This window comes from Thermobia domestica, chromosome 10 (genome assembly GCF_964235325.1).
Source record: "Thermobia domestica chromosome 10, izTheDome1.hap1.1, whole genome shotgun sequence".
NCBI lineage: Eukaryota > Metazoa > Arthropoda > Insecta > Zygentoma > Lepismatidae > Thermobia > Thermobia domestica.
The window spans coordinates 15,753,446-15,776,511 of NC_137463.1; the positions used below are offsets into that span (position 1 = coordinate 15,753,446).

A 23,066-nucleotide genomic window follows, 5' to 3' on the forward strand; every position below is an offset into this window, starting at 1 on the left:
TAAAACTCAACCAATCATCTTAGGGACCCCAAAAACTATGAATTAGACACTAATATCGGTAATTTTCAATTTTTACATCACCATCCTCCTTAGGAGTAGTAAGGGGGGCTGAATTTGGATTTAAACGGCATCGGAAGTGTGACTGTTCGTCTTAGTGACCCTGAAAACTATGGGTTCGACACTGATATCGGTCATTTTTCGATCATTTTTAAACATCGCCCCCTCCTCCCCCTCCCCAAAGTTTCACCGTCAAAGTGAAATGAAAACTCATCCCAGACCCGAACCTGTTTATGTTGAAAATTTGATAGATTTGTCAAGTGATTCGAGAATTAGGTCAGTCACTTTAATTTCTATATATGTAATACTTTTGGACTTCCGAATATTTGCAAGGAACTTAAATAACAAAAAGTTTCTTCTCACAAGAAATTTATTAGAGCGCGGAGTGTATTGTTAACAATTATGCTTGCTCGGAAAACATTCTTCTGGAAAATTAAGATTGTCCTTTATTTTCAAATTCATTCAAATTCTCATGTCAGTTAATTCTTCTTTCAACACTACTTGATCAGTTCCCTGTAGACTACCTACTTCCTTCTAATGCCCTTGTTTAGCATTTGAGACATGCGTAACTCGTGACAAGAGCCTTGTATCAACTAGTTGATATATTTGATATAACGCAGCTCAAAAGGCTAACCGTTAATGCATATAGCGTTCCAAAAATGTTGACAAACTTTGGTAAATTCACGTAAGAATGTAATAAAAATTTAAAATGCAGCACACGTGTCTGTCATCTACTAATGGTCGTGGTATTTAGATATTTTATAGGAAACTGTTGGAAATGGGATTGGGCTGATGTGCTTACGAATCAAAATGTCCCTGTACGTAGTTAGGGAAGTAGTATGTGCAAATAAGATGTAGATTTATGGTAGAATTATGAAGAAGTTTCAAGTTGAATTGAAGATTTGAGTTACAAGGAAGATATTGAGTATAGAACATGTATTCTAGAAGTGGAATTGTAAAGATGATTTGTGATAGTGCATTGGGCACAGATTAAAAATAGATTTATTAGAGAACGCGAGATGATTTTCTTTGAGTAGAGAATGTCGGGAGTTTTACAAAAGTTCTGGAATCTTGATCAGTAAAATAAACCGAAAACTAGAATTACTTGTAAGGGTGATTATACGGCTATAGACAGAACCTAAATTCTAACATGCCATTCTCCACGTCATAAATTTACTTAGCACAAACTCGTAACGCTCATTGAGTACAAGGGATATAAATTTCAGTTGTACTTAGGGTATTTCCTTTGAATTTTCAGCGGATAGAAAATATTAAATCAAACTAAAAACTAGGTACGTTAGTTTTTGAACTTTCATAATATTGATAAGTAGTCAATTAAATTCTACAACATTAAATATAATTTATTATCCTAAGGTTTAGAAATGCTAAATTGTTTTACAGGATCCTGACATGTTTTGGGACTTCATTACCTTAAGGCCAGAGACCACTCATCAGGTGTGCTTTTTGTTCTCCGACCGAGGTATTCCTAACGGCTATAGGCATATGAATGGCTATGGCTCTCATACGTTCAAGTTAGTTAATGCCAACAACGAAGCTGTATACTGCAAATTCCATTACAAGGTAAAGGAAAAATAAAAATTCACTCTTACTTTTTTATTGAATGTTTTATATTATTAACCTTTGTCTTGTTTACTAGCACTTAATATGTATGAACTTGGTAGTGTCTACAGGAGTTTAAAGAGGCTGGTCAGTTTCCATCCCAATAAATTCTTGCTAACGTAAGATATTTCACAATCGATCATGCTAGATTTGATTACCGCTATGGACCATTGAACACATCGCAGTTCCCACCGCAGCAGACTTGGTTGCAGCTACGTGTATATTGTCCCACTCCTACTTGTAGGTTTTCCATAGGCTATTTACCGTGCAAAGGGCACCGTTTAAGTTCATAGGTACAGTAATTCATGGGAGTAACATCTAGACTATTAGCGGGAATCTCTCTCGAATGGAATAGCGCAGATAGCACTTGTATTTGTTGCCATGGGTCGGTAGAAGGCTAGCAATGTTTAGGTAGTGAGACTTGAAGCTTTGCCCTACAATATTATTTCGTCTGTTTAAACTGAACATAGGTAATAAAGACCTTATGAACCTTTCCTCTGTAGCAAAACTACTAAAAACTGTACAACCTTTCAAGCTTTGTATTGCTGCGTGCAATTACATCGAACTTCTACATCACCATGTCTGATGATAGCCAGAACTTTTCTAATCACTTGAGTAGACCCATGGTTCATCAGTTGTCACAACAGATTTGGAGCAGTTATCAGCTAGGGCACTCGTACAGCCATCTGCTGTTAGTCTTTCGCTCTGCGATATGCCGTGATATTAACGCATGCAGCTAGTCTTACCGACGGCTACATGTAATCGCTTGGCCGTAACTCACTGGCCGCCATATTCTGGATCTTTAGAAGTCTTATGAGTTTCACTGAGTCATCCTTTGGATGAGATTTCATTGATGTGGGTTGTGTAGGAGACTGATGTAATTACGTTCAATTATAACACTAGGAATGGACTGTCCTACCTCAAAACGATTGTTCTGATATGGCTGTACTATGTGGGAAATGCTAAAGTTTGTGTGGGAAAGAGCATGACGTACCTTCCTAAAAGAATTTAGGCAGTATTTTGCCCACTTGACATTTCTTCTGCTATACAACAGCTGAGAGACTAATAAACGTGTGCGTTAGTTTTGCTCTGCGAAACCCGGTTTGATAGGTTTCGCAGTCTACAATGTTCGGATGAAAACTGATTAGTCTCTGTATATTATGTTTGGAGCTTTTTCTTGTATATGTACTCATGTCCAAAATTATTGTCGCATGTCTATAAATATGTTGTTGTAGGAATATAATTTGATAACGAATTCGCCCGGTATTCCTTACAATGTTAGTATGTATAATCGGCAAAGACATGTATGTGACAAATTTCATGTCAAAAGGGCAGTAAATAAAAATAAAACAAAAATAGAACTTCCTAGTCTATTTAGCAATATTTTTACTCATTCTAATTTTCGTATTTATAATTCTTTTCTATGAAATTTACGACAAATATACATTTCTCGATTATACACACAGTATCAGTATTAAAAATACCCTGCAAAATCAGTATCAAATTATATTCAAGACAGTTATAGATATGCGACAACCATTTTGGACATGTGTACATAGGTATAGGTAGGAAAGTTTGTTGGTCAATTTAACATGATTTTAGTTGATGTACGTTCTGGACAAATCAATAAGAGTTCTATTCCATTAATTTTCAGTTTTTAGCTATCTAGGATCTCTATTTCGTTTGAATTAACACATTGACACTGCAAGGTTACGATAATCGTATCATATTTATTGTAGTTGAAATATACCAGATAGTTCGTATACTTAATTTGAATTAAATTTCCTTTCCTGGAGTTGGAAGACTCTGAAACGCGTAAATTGTATCTGAAATGACAATGCGTTAGTGTGATTACAGCTGGCATAAGTAAACAAAACCTAACTTTTACAGAACATGGCTATAAACAGTATCACTAAGCAATCGATGTGTCTTAGGACTTTTGTACAGATTAATAGAAATACGGAACCTCTTAGCAACATTCTGCAAGGCAATAATTTCTCCTAAAATGGAATATTGTTCACGTATCTGGGCAATGACAGTTCCTACAAATTTCTCTTGGCTAAACTTAGTTCTAAACTACTCCCTGGCAATAGTACGTTTGAGGAGTACCTCGCACACGGGTGATGACACTGTTAGAATACTAAATATTCAGTTACTCGTCATAGTCAGTGATCTCAAATATCTGTACACTCACACATGGCCAACTCAGATCCGAAACTTTACTGAGTTGTATTTCCGAATTCCATTCATGCAAACACTTAACACACATCTTTTTCATATAGTACGACCTAGGCTGTGAATAGTTTAACGTCCTCTGTTGTAAAGGCTTCCTAAGTTATACAATGAAATGTCACATCCGTAGATTTAATTCTGAAGCCGCATATAACTGTGCACTACGTAATTTTAATGGATAAAGTCTAGTCAACTATTGTCAGCCTTCCGTGTTATTTAGATGTTGCTTATTATCTCTTGGATTTTTGATATTCCAGTATAAACTGAGTTTCATCTGTATCTGGAATTATATTCGTAAATAAGTAAATAAGACTAAATATATATATTATACTGGTGATTTTGTCTTGAATATTTATAGGAAATACTTTTTTCTTTTCTAGACTAATCAAGGAATCGATAACATCCCAGTAAAGAAAGCTAATGAGTTGGCTTCTTCCGATCCTGATTACGGAATCAGAGATTTATACAACGCTATTGCAAAGGGCAATTTCCCTTCCTGGACGTTGTATATCCAAGTGATGACCTTCGAACAAGCAGAGAAATTCCGTTACAATCCCTTCGATTTGACAAAGGTATGTAGTACTCATGCTTTTTTAAAACCAATTTTGAAGATTTTTTTTTTCTTTTTACATATCAGTTATAAATTTAAAAAAGGTACTAAACAGTTTTCTTTCTTTCGTTAGGTGTGGCCACACGGTGAATTCCCTCTCATCCCTGTTGGAAGACTGGTGCTTGATAGAAATCCCAAAAATTATTTCCTCGATGTAGAACAAATCGCTTTCAGTCCATCACACATGATCCCAGGAATCGAACCAAGTCCTGATAAGATGCTTCACGTAAGTTCCTTCTATTTATTTCTTAGTCTTGTCTTTTTGTCTTGATATTAACTAAACTAAAATTTTCTTAAGACAAAATACTACGTCAAATGAGCAATAGATGAATTGACTATAGTATTTTTTAACCTACTGTAAAAGTTAAACCGCTCAAGTTTTGAATTGTTTCAAGGAAGATACTGATCGCTGATAATGATTACATTGTCAAATGTTCAGGTGCATTACCTTGAAAGCTCTATTTTCATAACTGTACTAAAGCTTTGAAGTCAGAATTTTAATCCTTGTCCGTTTCTTGAAATTAAATTTTTTCTTGAATTAGTATTCTCAAATTTGAGGACTTTAGTTCCTAAAGTTAACAGCCCTATTCATACAAATTTTGCACTGTTGATTTTTGTTGAAAATAGTTCAAAATCTCACTTCTCTCTCGATATTTCTTAAATCGGACAATTTCTGAGCGTACTTTAGTTTCAAAATTAAGCTAAAAAAAATCTAAAACAAATAAAATTGCTAATTAGTTGCGTCGTGTGATTACGCTCCATATACAAAGCTGCTATTGAATTTCCCTCTTTTCCCAATCTTTGCCTTTTTATATCTCTCTTTCTCTTTTCGTCTCTCTCTTTCTCTTTTCGTCTCTCTCTTTCTCTTTTCGTCTCTCTCTTTCTCTTTTCGTCTCTCTCTTTCTCTTTTCGTCTCTCTCTTTCTCTTTTCGTCTCTCTCTTTCTCTTTTCGTCTCTCTCTTTCTCTTTTCGTCTCTCTCTTTCTCTTTTCGTCTCTCTCTTTCTCTTTTCGTCTCTCTCTTTCTCTTTTCGTCTCTCTCTTTCTCTTTTCGTCTCTCTCTCTTTTCGTCTCTTTCTCTTTTCGTCTCTTTCTCTTTTCGTCTCTTTCTCTTTTCGTCTCTTTCTCTTTTCGTCTCTCTCTCTTTTCGTCTCTTTCTCTTTTCGTCTCTCTCTCTTTTCGTCTCTCTCTCTTTTCGTCTCTCTCTCTTTTCGTCTCTCTCTCTTTTCGTCTCTCTCTCTTTTCGTCTCTCTCTCTTTTCGTCTCTCTCTCTTTTCGTCTCTCTCTCTTTTCGTCTCTCTCTCTTTTCGTCTCTCTCTCTTTTCGTCTCTCTCTCTTTTCGTCTCTCTCTCTTTTCGTCTCTCTCTCTCTCTTTCCCTTTCTCTCTCTTTCCCTTTCCCTTTCTCTCTCTCCCTTTCCCTTTCTCTCTCTCCCTTTCCCTTTCTCTCTCTTTCTCTTTCCCTTTCTCTCTCTTTTCGTCTCTCTCTCTTTGGTCATACTTGTTTTAAAAAAAACTCGCTGGAAGGAAAATATTGCGGTCATCTTCTAGTAAATAGCGCTTGTTAAACACTCTGTGGTATTGTCTTCTAATTAAAGGATAATGACTACAAGGACTACAAGGAGAGCTGAAAAGTATTAGTAGATGGCTCAAGAATGCCACATCTGGAGGCTAGTAAAGCTCGGTGTTTGAGGTTGAATTTCAGTTCAATTTCTTGTCAATACAAAATTTGTAGATCTGCCTTAACATATAAATGGTTCTCAACCGGTGTGTCGCGAAATATTTGAATTTAAAAATATTGAATTTAAATATTATTTAAAATAGATTGAGACGGTAACTGTCAAGGTTTCCAGCGGTAGTCACGACTTAATATAAATTAAAATAGTTCAAGTTTCTATAATTATTAACAAAAATCAAATAAGTGTCGCGAAATCGTGGGCGTTTTACAGTGTCATCAGTCAATAAAGATTGGAAACCAATGATGTAAGTTGTTGCTAGTAATTCTTGAAGCAGTACAAAATCTTCATAGTACATAGTGATGCAAATATGCTAAGCTTAATTTTTCTGAACAGGGCCGTCTCTTCGCGTACAATGACACACACAGACACCGCCTGGGAGCTAACTTCCAGCAACTGGCTGTGAACTGCCCCTTCAACACCCGTGTGGCTAACTACCAGAGAGATGGTCCTCAGGCAATCCAAAACCAAGATGGTGCACCCAATTACTTCCCCAACAGCTTCAGCGGCCCTGAAGAATCTCCCCACGCCAAGTTTCCTTCCTTCAGTACCACTGGTGATGTTCAGAGGTAAGTCTTTTCATTGACATAAATATTGTTATTGAAAGTTAGTTCCACAATGTAAGCTCGAAAAAATAAGGAAATTTGAGATTATACACGTTGTGCACTTGATAAATGGATGCTTTTGTAGGGTGGGTTGGTTGCTGCGGACTAAACTAATTGATACACATTCTTTAAGGATTAAATTAAACAGTATATCGATATAAATTGATTCTAATCTCGCTATATAAACTAAATACATTAAATTTAATTAATAATTCACTTTTATATATAATCTTCCTATTAGCTTTACATGATTCTTGATTCAAAAAGTAAACTCATAAATTGACTATCTTTGAAATTAATACTAATTTTTATATGAGAGCTTAGGCATGTCATTTAGTAACAGCTGGTGCAGAAAATATTTGCACATAACACACACTCAAATGCAAATTTTCCTGACTACTTTTAAAGCAACAACAAAATAGCAGACTATAAAAACCCGCCCTTCGCTTTTACCTTTCCCAGTGTTGATGCACTCTGGCATTGCGATTAAACAGAAGCTGAACCTAGATCGTGAAAGATTTATATGAATTGATGTATCCAAAAAACTTCCTTAAAGTAGTTATTGATTTAGGTTTTTGTTTTAGTCTATTTCTTAATAATTTTCCTTGAAATATGATTGAATGTCTAAAAGGAAGAGTAAAAACTATACTGGATTTAAAATGGTATCATTGCTCTACGTATGGTATCACCGGTACTGAGACATTTTCCCCGATGTCTCTTTGCCAGGTTGTTTCATCGAGTGAGAAGCCAACAGCCACATGGGCGCGTCACTTTCAAGTGGGAGCACCGCAGATTTGTTTCAGCCGCGTTGAGACATATTTCTTATCTCTGTGCAGCCTGAGAGCTTTTCTTCCCCCCGTTTTGAAAAATAAAATTTAGAAATTACTCTACTACTATTCTTATTAACAAAGTTATCGCTGGCCCTAGTATTTTTATATTTTTCTTCAACACGAAATGTATATTAGTTCTTATTAATAAAGAAATTCTAAAGCTTTGTTCTTTCAATTTGAAAGGGTAGACAGTGTTTCAATGTCTCATAGCACTCGACACTACTGTCGGTTGGTGCTGCGTTACTTTTTTTTTTTTCTTTAGCTAAAAAAATACAGTTGTACACAAAGTACCGTAATCTTTGTTGCGGTTTATCCTTACACCTATTCACTGGCAGTAATTTTACCTATCTACTAGATTTATGTACAAAACTGGATTAGTTAATTAATTTTATGGATTAGTTAATGAAAGAAAAGTAATTTGTAGGCCAAGTTTCTTATGAATATGTCCCCTATAGCTTCAATAAGTAGATGTTTACTTGTTCATTTGAAGATATTATTAGTGCCACGGAAGGCTGTACTACGTATTTAGTAAATGTAAACTGATATTGGCTTGCGAACATGTTAGCTCAAATTTATTCGTATAACAGTACTGTTACTGGATGTCAGGTTTAATCTTTAAGATATTGAAAGTAATTACTTTTGTGTTTCAGATACAATTCATCTGATGAAGATAATTTCAGTCAAGTGACAGCTTTTTGGAGGAAGACATTGTCAGAGGAAGAACGAGAAAGATTAGTAGAAAACATTGTGGATCATTTACAGAATGCAGCAGATTTCATTCAGGTAAGTTTCTCCTAAAGATTTGCTACAATATACTTGTTCACTTTTTTTTTTCCTCATTTAGTTACTATATGAGAGAAGTGTCTACCACAAAATTATAGTAGTAAAAGTAGAGCTTCTGATCGTGTTTTCAGTTCAAGGGTCCTGAAGATAACGAATTAACTCAGCAGCTTAGATTATGTTCGCTTCAAAGCCTAACTAATTCCCCCACCTGTTGCTGCAGTCAGTATTCTTCGTTCCACCTCTTGAGTTTGCAGCGTAAAATTCAAGAGCATGCATTGATAAACCACGGTTTGATTAATGACAACTCCATATATATAGGAATAACTAAACCTTTTAAACTTTTCTTCATAGAATATTAATGCATAATTTAACAATAGAATAACTTATATAAAATCGAAAAACATGAAACAACTTTGTATAGCAAATAACTACCAAAATTGCGTGATATTCAGGTGCAAACAATTTTGTACTTGAAGACTACGAGTGAATAGTGATATTGTCTGAACTGAACTTGTCAAATTTAGTCGTAGAAAGCCAATAAGTTTCACATGCACAAATTTACATCACAACGCCAAGAAAGAATTATCACAATTTAAGAGAAAAATAACAGGATACAGCTTAGTTACCGTTGTCCAAAATGTTAGCCTCCTTTAAAGGTGAATATCTTTAACCTTGGGTTCCAAGTCCAATTTACTTTTGTTATAATTTAACCAGAGGTAAAAGTGAAGGGGGACGCCTTCCTCCCTCCTCCAGAAAATGTGACGTCTTCCCAGTTCGAAAAAAAAAAAAAAAACAAAACAAACAATGGGCAAAGGTAGGCAGGGTTGACGGCGTGACTTCATGCCAGTACCTAGCGTCCCCTTACCTTTTCAGATCCACTTTTAACCCATTATAAAATATCAAAAGGGAAAGAAAAGCTGTCAATCCCTAACTTACCTATAACTAGAACTGGCATGATTACGCCCGCTACCCGAAGTTTACAGGGCAGCCACCAGATGACATACCAATCAGTCACTAGGTAAGCCCAAGTAACGGCTCACTCTAGCGTTAAAAACGCGAACCAGTTAATAAAGTCGAGCAACTGCCGTTACAAAAATGCTACAATATTTTTGTTTAGTTTTTACATCTTTTTGAGATCAACGAAAATTCACATTACAAGTCTTTCATGTAGAACTTATCAAGTAGCAAAAAACGTTATGGACCAACTTGGTGCACAAATGCTTCGTTTCGAAGTTATAGGGTGCCGAAAAAAAAAAAAATAATAATGTGCGCTATCCAAAAATACAATATTTAGAATCCTAAGGTGCTCACGCAACAATTTAATAGAGGCAGTTGGGTTACTTCCATATAATTTGAAGTACTCTCAGACTAACTCTATAAAGTGTTGCCGGCAGTCTACAACTCGGAAAGGAAGCATTTGTGCACCCAGGCTGATCTGTACTTAGTCTTGATGTCAGAAATCGCCTCCCGAACGTTGTCGGAGTTTCGAAACATTAAGCTAATGTATTATATCTTTGTGAAAGATGGCCTGCTTGACACTCAGAAGTGATGACTGTCTTCTGAGAAATATTGATGTATAAAAGACTACTGAAACCATAACTATGTACTTTTGTATTTATGCCTAACCCCAATTCCCAACCTATCCACTCACTGCAGTCACTCTTAATTTAGTTTTTAATATAACTTTGTGATCCTTAAGGTAAAGAACTGGTTACCTTACTCCTGCCTTACCAGCTACATTTGGATAAAGTGGACTAGACCCTGCTTGGGCAAAATTCACAAGTAAAACAATGTACTGGAGTCTTTGAAGTGGGTTAACAAAAATATTTTCTGGAAACAATTGAAGTAGAGAATCTTGTACATTAAAGTTCACGTATTATTTACTCCATTTAGTCTTTGAGAATAACTACGAAATCGAAAGCAGTCACTACTTTATTACAACTACTGACTGCTACTGTCCATTAGTAACTGTCTAGAAGCATGGAGTGAGCCCACAGTATCCTTACATTTTACTGGCTGAAGAAGAGTGACCTTAGCATCGAAGTGTTCCGCAATACAGTCATCTGACATTTCTAGATGCTGATATCTCCTGCTTAGTGAATTTTCACTAGCGGCCAACATTTCGTAGGGACAGTGTTATGGCACCAATCGTGACTACTCTTGTGTCGTAACGCTCCCTCGAAATACTTGTATCTGGAAGAGATTCTAACCGCAACCAGGGAAGAAGCTGATGTTAGAATACCTCCCATTATCATTTACACGTGGGAGATCTTGTACATCGTTAGGTGATACCTGACTTCATTATACAGGATCATGGGCATCGTTACCACTGCCGCCACTTTTCCTTGACTGGAGCGAAGGTGACTGCATTGACCATTTGGCCGTGCGCACAGAATGGTACAGAGTTTCATGTTACGATACAATGAACACCGCCTGCGTCCTTGGATGAGAAGACTCAAGATGCTTCCACTCATTGGATTGCCGCTTCAAACGAGGTTCGTCCATTGACGATCTGACTTTATCTGCCACAGCGTTGCAGTTTTCGGATTTCTATAGTTTAAGATGTCCACCGCGCTTCAATTTATCTAAACTTCAGAATGTTCTGTAGGATGTTGAGCAGTTTTGTAGCATATGGAGATTCTACTTTTAGCAGGATAAGGAGCTGAATTATGTAGTCATCCCTGCCTTCCTGAAATACTTTCACCCATCGCGTCACTGTTCGATACGGCAACACTTCATCATCAAATGTTCGACAGTACCTGAGAAGTCTTATGTACTCACACTACATGCTTCTTAAATTTCGATCATTTAGGGCTGTTGAAATCTCCACCTGTACTTCACTAAGACAATCTTTCTTTTCTCATATTTGCTCTTCTGATCTTTCGTACCGAATACCTGTGACATGAGTCACGCCTCCACTTCTATCCAGTCTGTGTAGTTGCACATACGTCATATTGGATATAATTTAAACTTTTTATTGTATAAATATAAGCAGTTCCATGAAATAATTCTTAAATTACAAAAATCTTAAGTGTGGGTCGTGGCCCATCTACCGTCTACTTACGTATCGTATTCACAGCAATGTTACTAAGCTATAACTTGAATAATTTAATTTAATATAATTTTATTTGTATTGAATATTTAACCTCATTAACTTGTTTATTTGTAGGAGCGTGCAGTGAAGAATTTCAGCCAAGTGGATTCAGACTTCGGTCGTAGAGTGCGTGAAGGATTGAAGAAGTCATCGCGATCAAATTTGTAAACAATTGCAAAAAAAAATTACCTACTGAACATTATTCAATGGGGCCATTTTATATCTTTTGAGCCTTTTTCCCCCCCTATATATAGATTAGAATGGTGCATATGTTGGTGATTGGAGATTTTTTATTTTTATTTTTATACACTTGAATGGAAAGTCTAAATTTATATACACAAAGCCTTAGAATTTACAGAATATACCCAAATGAAACCTGTGTAGACATTTATTTTCGAAACTTTTTGCTGAGATTGTTACTTATACATATTTTTATGAAATATAATTATGTACAGAATCAACAAGAAAACTCGAAAGAGGAAAGGCATGTACTTAGATCATTACTCTGTTTACTAAAGCGTAACACAGAACAGAATATTGAAGATAGAATAGCATTGACGTAAAGCTCTTTGTAGAACAAGTTTATTATTTGGATTATTTTAGAAGCCTCTTTCTGTAGTTTCGTGTTGATTTCTTGTTGGTAATTTGAAATTTTTGTAAACGCAAATGCTATGTTTAACTTGTAATAGCTTTACTATTGAGTTGTGTAAAACTTCTGATTATAATGGAAGTTTATATGCTGTTTTTATCTGTATAATACCAGTGACTGATTTTGACATGTAATGGTATTTGAAGCAGTCATGCCTATATATAGGTTAAGATGGGTTTGTAAAATTTGTTTACAAATAAAATGTTACTTACTATGATATAAGAATTTTTGTAATTCTGCCATTCTATTGTTTGTTTGTTTGTTTGTTTGTTTTTTTGTATTATACGAGAGAATATTGAAACGATTGCATTTCAGTAGTGTTTGATGAAAGGTCACTCGTGCTTTCTCTAGGTTAATGTGCACACTAGAATTTTCAGTATATAGTTTGTAGTTGAAATTCTCATGAACATTCAGTTAAAGCAACGACTGTGTCAAGTTTCCTTTTTCCTGTAGGTCTTGCTCCAATTAAAAGTATGTACTGTATATGGAGATATGTGAATACGGTTGAAAGGTAAAGTAATAGGTTGGAGTCTGCATCTGTGTGGAGAGTTCAATAATTTAAATATGTATTTAACATAGCATCGTTTTAATGAGCAGTGCTTTTAAGATCAATATACTTTCAACAAAGCATAATTGGAACTTCGAAGGTATGAAAAGTGTGTATGAAAGGAACAAAAGTTAACTGATGCCACTAGATGTTATGTCACTCTGGAGGTGACTTTCTAGAGGATTGAATTTTAACCTGTCCAATTGGTAGCACACTGAAAATTAGAGCCCAATATCTCAATGTTCCCTTACAACATGAAAAGCTGTACCTGAAATAGTTTTCCTTCCTATTGTGAACTGTTGGATTTATTGGAATAATACTCTTCATCAAGGTTATTTCCGGATGGACTAATACCCAGGCACCGCATACTTTTTTCGAATTTAATTTATGAAAATCCTGTCTCAGGAACCAGGAGCCCGTCTTTTGAGTTTTGTGATACCACAGTGTGATAATTCGCAAACAAGTGGTAGAATTCTCTAGGAACGTCCCTTTCGAAAAATTCATCTTTGATGTTTCCGAATTGCTTAACAAATCGGATTGTTAGGTATTACTCGTCGTCCAATAAATAGCACACTGGACTTAATATCACTTGTATTTTTACCTCATTACTTTTATAAGATGCATCCAACGGTTCTTTGGCAACAAGGGATGACCACTTCGCTGAAAAGCTCGTGAGAGACTGCGTATACATCGAACTGGTCTACAGTAGCTATACACGAGCTTGCATCTCGAAAGATTTCAAACTTTAAATATGAAGTCCTTAAATAAATGGACGTGCCAATTTAGAAAATTCTGCTTCTAAGGGAGAGGAAATTTCTCAAAATATATATCAACGTTGTTTCCACTTCAATATCACGGGAAAGCATTTGAACAGTTTCAAATGAATTTTAGAAAGTGGTATGTTGCAGTTAGGCGAACTGTTTAATTTCATTGCAATTCAAATAAGGGAAGAAAAGATTCAATTATATCTTTCAAATATTTGGCTTAAATCTCTTCTCGTGCAAAAAAGATTTCAGCTTATATTTTGATGAATCCACATCCAATTTGAAAGATAAACAGATATCAATTATATGTGTAATTGATTGTATACTTACTGACTGAATAATAACTCTTTTTCCATTGAAGTTTCGAATACCTCGTGCACTCTTTTGAAATCTTCTATCTATAGTAACGAAACATATTATTTTTTCTTAATTTAACCCAGCAAAGCGGGTAATTGATGCTAGTTCTATATAAAATGTTCAAACGGAAGGATTTCATGTAAACTCCTCGATCGAATGCTAAAACATCGACAGAACATTTCATCGCCAGTACATAACATCGACAGTATATTTAATCGATGATTCATAACATCAACACCTATTAAACCTCGACGTGGAAATCTACAACTAAAATATCAAGAGCTAAATAATAGGCAGTCATCGACAAGCAAATTCGCGACAAGTAATTCATCAACAAACCAAATATCGACTACCAATTCATCGACAGACAAATAATCGATAACCAAATCATCGACAACCAAAACATAGACAACAACTAAATCGTCGACAATTAAACATCGATAACCAAATCATCATCGACAGCCAAATCATCATCGACAACCAAATCAACGACAGCCAAGTCGTCGAAAACCAAATCAACACCTAAAACTTCATTGGGATACTGTGGATGCGATATTTTATATTCGTATAGACTTCTAGTTTAATTTATCATGTCCGTCCGCAGCGAGGCGCAAGGCTTCCCCACGGATTTTCGAAAAGTGTTTAATTCTTAAAAATGTCAAAGCATACTTATTTGCTCTTACATACTCTAATACTACAATTTATTTACTGTACGAATGCGCGTACGTAATTGTTGTTTTATATTATGTATTGTGTGCATTCGTGTATCAGCGTTATTAAGTGATTAAGAATACTGCAGTGGCTTATTTTAAGGACAACCGAGGCTGCCTGCGGTAGCCCTGCAGCATTAAGAGTCTGCCTTACTAAAAATAATACAAAATTTCCCATTTTTCTTTTGCTTATTTATTCATAAGGGAAAGGATATAATAAAATTCAACTAACCACAATCATAGACAATGTTATGCTACAACAGAAAATATGAACCTGAAGAATTTTCAGTGTTGCCATCCATAGAAATTATAGTGTTGCCAGAATGACAATTTCTCTAAAATCTAAGTTAAGGCAGCGACTAGGGGAGCGAACTCCACTGCATTTGATTATGTATAATGTTGTTTTGGTTTCCTGTGAACTACTTTTTAAATAAGAGTTGTATTTAGTTTGTAATAAACAAAATTAGATTTAACATAGTTATTAAAATTAAATAATAATGTTATTTAAAAAGTAGTTCCCAGCAAACCAAAATAACGTAATATGTAATCAAGTGCAGTTAAGTTCGTTCCCCTAGTCGCTGTTTTAACTTAGATTTTAGGGGGAATTGTCATTCTGGCAACACTAATTTCTATGGATGGCAACACTGAAAATTCTTTAGGTTCATATTTTCTGTTGTAGAATAACACCGCCTTATGCAGAGTCGTTTTGACATATTAGTGTCATACTAAAGGGCTGACTACTACAGGAAACATATGTTAGTCGAACTCTTTAGTAGTCACTAATCACACGTCAAAACGACTCTGCATAAGGCCCACATTGTCTATGATTGTGGTTAGTTGAATTTTATTATCTCCTTTCACTTATGAATAAAATAAGCAAAAGAAAAATGGGAAATTTTGTATTATTTTTAGTAAGGCAAACTCTTAATAAAGAAAGTTAATAGAACACGTATAAACAAATAATACGTTTACAGTTTATTATATTCTTTCCATGGTACTATTTTCGCAAACGTGAATACGTACTAAGGTAGCCGTTAACGCTTAGAATGCAATCCCTTTCGCTTTCGTAAACACTGATGATTTCGCAATCCCTGGGTTATCACTGTCTTCTGCCAGCAGAGAGAAACGTATAGCTACTTGCACGCCCACGTAGTTCCTCCGTAACAGTATGCTAGCATGCTTTACCGAGCTCGCACCCAAGCAGGTTTCTTCTCTGTGGATCGGTTTCCGTAGGCAAAGTGAGAAAATCGAAGTTAAGAACAATGACATAGCAGCCATTTTGGGACTATCTGAGAATTTTGGGCCATCATTTCGTAGCGCTTTGCATCAACGCAATGCAAAATTTGTGCCTTACTTTGCGATTGTTGTTATTGTGGTTATAATTACTTATTGCGTTATTTGTATTGAGTTGAATCCGCTGATTTTGCTTCAGTTGTTACGAAATGAGGCCTGCAGATAGTACAGGGTGAGTCAAAAGTCCTTGGATACCTGCATAAGTTTGAAAATTGACCGGAAAAGTAAAAAGTGATTATGGGAACAGAGGTTTGATGAGGGGCCGCAACTTTTGGAGTGTATGCCATTCATGACCGCCATCTTGAAATCCGCCATTTTGGATTCAAGTCAATTTTTTTAAATGGGAAGGGGGTGTATGACATCAAATAACACTAGCTTGAGCTCAGGAATTTAGTGCTGTATTTTTTTCTATCTTGTACAGTTTAGAAGTTATTAATGTTCAAAGGTGGGAAATTACCTAGATACTGACCCAGTTCTCTCTTAGTTCCAGGTGATCTAAAATGGGTCTGACACGTGAACAGAAGATCGAAATCATCCTTATATCAGGGGAACGCAGCTACCGAAATATAGCAGATAGATAGATAAATAGATAGATAATACTTCTTAGTTGTGATTAAAGAACACACACACACGCTGTTAGACCAAAAACAAACCAAAAATTGCAAAGAAACAAGATAAGGCTGAAGGATGCAAATACTGTATAAGAAGGGGAACATTCTCGAACATTCTGCAAAACCACCAGATAACTGTCTTACCAATCCAATATAAAGTTTTTTTTTTTTTTTTTTTTTTTTTTCTTCAAATGGCACTACCTGAGGTTATTACATATTTTAAATTCACATGTTACAGATAAACAGGTGAACCATATTTGTTGTTCAGTGTTACAAACTAGGAACACTACAATATCACAAACATTCAAATTTTGGATCCTTCGACAACAGTAATAACGCAAGCGAGACGAATGATACAATACACAAAGTATTCTGATGTCAAACACTATGATCATTGGTCATTATCTGATTTATTTCGAGAACAGAAACTGTTACAAGCAGGGCTGGCCTTAAGTCGATTGAACAGATTGCTCCCAATCGGGCCCCGCGCTAGTCCCATCTACTTTATTGTCCATTCTAGTTTATGGGTTTATTTACTTCGGCTCTTCCGAGCTTAAGGTACAAGTAAGAGGACTCGCTGTCTTTAGCAAGTAGAGAAAATAAATTATAAACACGTACATGCAAACCGCATGTTTCTATATCAACTGGCTGTCATGATACAAACTTTTAATTGATTTCATATAAAACGATTGTGAAAATCTTAGAATATATTGTCTCGCACAACTGCTAGTAGATTTTGATTCAAGCTATTGTTCACTTCCCTTTTATATGAAATTGAAGAAGTAGCCTCTCACAGAATAGTAAACAAAATAACTTACTAACATTACTGGTCTTTCTTAGCTTTGATATGATACAAGAAATGTAAATAAAGAAAGTAGAAGATTATTTTTCTTTCGAAAAACAATTTTAAAACAAACATTTCTTTATCCAGTATAGACAATGTGATTTTTTTCTTCGCGTTTCACGTTTGACTATTTTATCATCCATTCCCTTCTCTCTTTTTCCTTCTAAACATCTGAACTCATGGTTGCTGAACAAATGACCAGGCATCTAAATGGTACCATAAATTATTGCAGTCAAAACAAATTTGTCTACTTCGAGAAGCGGAGAACTAATACAATTGGGTGGGAACAAGGCATCGTACTTTTACTCGTATAACTGATCCTCGAATTGTTTCTTAGTAAATAAAATTTCAGTGTGTTTTCGTGAGCTATAGAAAATGTATTTAAAAAAAATGATTGTCAGTTTTTAAAATTCGTTTCAAGAATTTTTAGAGTATACACACAGCTCGCCATTAAAATTGCAACACCCAGAAGGAGATGAGGTAGAAATGCAAAACTTGGCAAACAGAAAGATAATAATAAGAAAAGAAAATTATTACAGTTACAGGTCGGTGATGTGACATGAGTAGCAGGGTTCTAGAACCTCCGGAAGCTAGTAGTGTAGAGTCTTCACGGACGGCCAGAACTGCTGCAACACGACAAGACATGGAGGAAGTTAATTTAGTTTAGTTTCATCCTTTCTGTACATAGATTTTGCAGAAGACTAAGCACATAGGACACATCAGAAAATAATACGTCAAATTACAGACAAAGATAATAATAAAAGTAAAAAATTAAAATAAAACACTAAAAGAAAAATTAGATTGCAATCAATAACAAAATAATAGTAGCAAAGAATACACCTAAATATATACATAGTTTAAGAATTATACTCTAGATATTCAGAAACGCTATAATAGGCTTTATCTACAAGAAATTTTAACACTTCATTCTTAAACACTGTGTTCTTAATGTTTTTAAAATGCTGTTGTAAGTGATTATACAATCTTGTACACTTAGAGTACACACTATTTCTAGTTGAGCTATGAATTTGTTGCGAGACATAAACATTCATAGCTTGCCTTGTATTATGTGAGTATGTAGAAGATGTAACTGTAAAGGAATGCCAATTAGTCTTATTATTATACCGCATTGACTTGATCCCTAGTCTTCCGTTGCAAGCGCTGCTATCGTCTGAAGGAATTCCACTCGCTTTCTCTCACTTATGGGGCGTTTACACTTGGTCGATTTAGTCGCACGACTAAATCGACTGGCTGCATTTGCCACTAAATCGAAGCAACTAGGCCGAATTAAGATCGATGGATGTGTTCAATTATTTCAACCACAGAAAATAGAACGTTTTTCAATTCAGTTGCCAGTCGATTAGTCGCCTTCGATCAACAAGCGATTAAGTTGAAGTCCCGTTTACACGGTCGATTAAGTTGAAAGTGACGTCAATTCAACTGAATCGAACGCAAATCGACTAAGTGTAAACGCCCCATTAGCAACAGCTGAACCCTTATTGGCTCAACGCGAGGGTGTGAGCTTTAGTTCACATTTTTGCCACGGCTCAAGACATTTTGGCAGCACAATAGTAAAGATAATGCTTTCTTATATGTACAGAGATGGAAGCATTAGAATTCTATGGAGTTCGAATATTTCTCTATAAGATGATATTTTAGTTAATGGCTTTTTTTCTGTATGCGGAAGGTGGATAAGACAAGGTGCGATGCTCCCCAAAAATAACTCCAAAACTGAGAATTGAATATATTTTACCATAGTATAATAAAAGCAAAGTATGTCGAGAGACGGTGCCTTGTAGTCTATATAAAGCAAAATTTTGACTACATAGTTTATTGTTTAAGTTTAAAATAGGGTGGATGTGCCAGTCTTCGACCACCCCCTAGTTGTCGACCACTTTTCACTTCAAAACCGTATATTAGGCTTATATTCCGATAAAAAAAAAAAAGCATGATTTTCCGTTATAATTGAATTGCAACTTATTCTGAACCAATCCCAAAGATATTGTGAAAATATACTGCATGTGCATTCGGTAATAGCGAATTAAATGTATGCTTACGGAAGAAGCAGTGAGTTTTCGAGAGCTTTAATCTGTTGCAAATGGGAACGACAACGCTCTGCTTTTCGTGTTTCTCCGTAGTTTTATCGCTGCAGGTAAGAAATCCACATACTATTCTGTTGCATGGAACTGTAGAGCACACTTCAGTAATAAAATTTTAGTGATAACTAAGATTTGGAGAATAAATCGATAAAATGTAGTGGTCGGACAACGACTTATGAAATATTCTTTGTTAATTAGTGATCTACCACAGGGTGGTCGAGAATTGAAAAGTAGAAACGTCGATAACGACTAACTTTCAATTCATCTGCATGAAATGCGTTTCTAATTACCAATTCTGAAGTTATAATGGTCTACAAAAACATTTACTAGTGTTCGACCACTATTTTCCATAATACTTCTGTACTGGTCGAGGATTGACTTTTTTTTTTTTTTTTTTTTTAAGCGTCCAACCATGCTTAGCGTTTGTATTTTCTCGCAGAATTCCTTGATTCAAGCATTAATTAAGTGATCAATTTACACGTGTATTAGCATCTGCTGAAGCTTGTTGTTAGTAACTGAATATTCACCAAACGAAGTGGTTCAATGGTAGTAGTCTCGGGCGTTAGGCTTCGGATCATGAGACGGCAATCCGCTGGGGGGTTCGAATCCCTCTGAAGAGCAAGGAAGTCTTTAAGGGCCATATGCATAGTCGACCACGTAGGGGTCCCCTAGACGAACCGTACCTGTGGTCTTCCTCAACCTTCCCCTTGACTGTGCAATGCATAAAGCTTCCAAAGTGATCCCTCAGGTACGGTTAACACTGAGAGCTGATTGGTCTAGTACACCTCGAGCGAGGCTAAAATTTTGTCAAAAAAAGTTGAAGGTAGAACTCCGAAACTCAATTCTATTATGATAAAGAATTAACATCGAAGCAGCAACTGCATGGATACAACGTATGCTATATCAAAAAAATGAAATAAATGTTCTGAACTTTGTTCTTGCCAAGGCGGAAAAATAACGGTGTAGATTAGGAATACAGTTCTTTTTTTTTTTAATTTTCAGATAAAGTCTGTTAACTTGAAAATAGTTATAAAGTGATATAGAAAAGCGAAAAAATATCGGTGTAGATTAGCAATACATTTCTTTTTTCATTTTCAGGTAAAGTCTGTTAACTCGCAAAAAGAAATATGGATATGTAGCTAGAAAACGTGTGAGGCTGTGGCTTTACAATAGAGATCCCACTAGAAATAAATTACATATAAGTTACACTGTATTTTTTTTTTGGACAAAATCAGCCCATAGTATTTTTGTGAATGTATTTTCTAAACAATTTGCCAATAAAAGTTAACCTTAGGAGGGCATAAAAGTTACGTCTATAAATACAGTATTTTTGGGAGAATATTCCATGCAAATAGCGTAAAACTTCTTATCTATTTATTCCTAGAGTGTTATCATCTAATTGCGTACAATTGTGTAAGACATACATACATATAGTAAAAGCCAGACGTCTCAAAACCACGCACCAAACTTTGCAAGCTGCTTATTACAAGCAATTTTTGCATCTACTACGATTTAATGCCAAGGTGAAGCTGGAGGGCTACAGTCGAGGTCCGTCCGTAGGGAACGGGCGAGTTTGCGATGGTGTGTAAACGAATTAGGGGTTCACTCGAGCAGACACTTTTACGAAATAGAAAATTTATAGGTAAAATACGATGTGAAGCCCTACATTTTTCGTGAAGGAATGAAAGAGTAAATATAAGTAATTACCATCAATGGCAGCATATTGAAATGATTTAAGTGATAATGAAAGTATTGTATGTGTAAGTGTGCTCTTCCACTATCCTCGTATATACGTATATCCCCATCGCTGATGCGCCTGCTCCCTATGGACGCACCCGCTCACTATCACTCGGAGCCGCCTGATGCGCTCCTACCATAATTCAGTTAGGTAGCATTCGTGCTTTTAGCCACATAGCACAAATTGATTCGTATCTTATGTACTGTAGTTTTTGTTATACGCCCACAGTGTATTTATACTGAACCCTCCTGAAGTTAATCTGCAAGTAGTAATGGAGCTCTTCATATAGACATACTTTGCTAAAAGAAATACAAAGCTCTAACCTAACCTGAAAATGTAAGAAATGTGTAAAATTTGATAGAACTGTTTACTCGAATAATGATCAAATTAGTATAAAAAATATGCATCTATCTGTAGTAGGTGGTCACTAGAACCTAGTTTTCCATTATAATTGCATAATTATGAGCCATACTTCTTAACACTGTTTCCATAATCACGTGAACCGATGCATACTTTGAGCAATTACAGCGCGTCGATAAACAGGAGTTCGATGATGTCCACTTGTCTTTCCTTATACGCATATCACCAACGCTAATGTGCCTGCTTCCGCGGACAAAATCATGCGTGATCCCTCAAATTGTGCCCAGCTTGGAATCGGAATAAATGCAAACTTATCCTGTGTTGAGCATGGTTTTTCGCACTTATTTATTTATAATATATAAGTTTGCAAGCATATTATAAATGTGTACGCAGCTGGTGGTCAGGTAAGAAACCAAGAATGCAGAAGACGTTAGATCATTAGTGAAAAAAAAAAAAAAAAGGGATGTTAGCGCTCCTCAACTTTACCTATGCTAACCGAGAAATGTAAGAAAACACCAACAGGGAGAAGGATGTAAAACACATTAGAATAACATTTTCACGATGAAATATGTGTAACTATTGAGTCAATTTTTCCCATCAGTGATGATTCCAGTTTTTTTTTTTTTTTTTTTTTTCGATTTCAATATACTGCGGATGAAATGTATTAGTAACGAAAATACTGAGAATTCACATTGAGCACGATAGGCTATGTGGTCCTGAGGGAACGTCATGGTTCTCGGGGAGAAATCCCCCCCCCTCCGGCCGATCCTTGAAATCACCACTGGACCCCTAGAATCAATTCTGAAGCTATTCTACAATCTAATCTAAAATCTACTTCAGTACCAATACTGTAACAACAAGTATCTCTCGCTTATTTTATTTCAGGTAGAAGATGTTAGTCCATTCTTTGACCTTGTATTCAATATTTGTAGGAGCGGAAGCAAAATATCCTGCAATCTTCTTTCAGGAATTGGTATATATTTTTAAATTGGATGCCATCAATATGTCATTTATTATCGCTTAATCAGCTCAACGAATTCGGTAAACTCATTAACATACTCAAATATTTTGTCAGCACGGAGCATATGCATTTTATACAACAACAGAAACTGCTACGGGCTAGCAAAGGGTGCGTTGAAGCACCCCTAGCCATCCCCTTGACTTACGGGAAGGTTGCGGGCTTGTTTGACCCTAAGGGAGAACTCTGCAACGCAAATTATCACGTGTCCCGTACGTAGCCCCTAAGTAACCCGCAGAACAACTATGCATACGGCCCTAATTGTCCTTGATATTTGTATTCGTGTCCTTGTCATGATTAGGTTACGCCAAATTGGTGGAGGAGCCTTCAAGCTGAATGTCTCGGTTGAGACGAACTTTAAAAGAAATGGTAGAACGTTGGCTTAGCATTCGGAAGGTCCTGGACTCAATCCCAGCGGCCGACCATCCTGACTGAGATTTTCCAGGGTTTTTCCTCAGTCACGCCAGGCAAATGCTGGGATGGTACTTACAAAATAAGCCCTGGCCGTCTACC

General features: G+C 35.9%; 1 protein-coding gene across 1 annotated transcript in view; it reads left to right on the plus strand.

The window, feature by feature from the left end:
- The window catches only part of LOC145662311 (catalase-like), an 89,501-nt gene extending 77,064 nt beyond the window's left edge, over positions 1-12,437 (plus strand). The window contains exons 5-10 of the mRNA XM_081727757.1: positions 1,459-1,638; positions 4,290-4,481; positions 4,593-4,745; positions 6,588-6,820; positions 8,337-8,469; positions 11,639-12,437. Of these exons, the coding sequence (XP_081583883.1) occupies positions 1,459-1,638; positions 4,290-4,481; positions 4,593-4,745; positions 6,588-6,820; positions 8,337-8,469; positions 11,639-11,731 (984 nt within the window). The 3' untranslated portion in view covers positions 11,732-12,437. The remainder of the gene's footprint in view (positions 1-1,458; positions 1,639-4,289; positions 4,482-4,592; positions 4,746-6,587; positions 6,821-8,336; positions 8,470-11,638) is intronic.
- Positions 12,438-23,066: the final 10,629 nt, after the last annotated feature.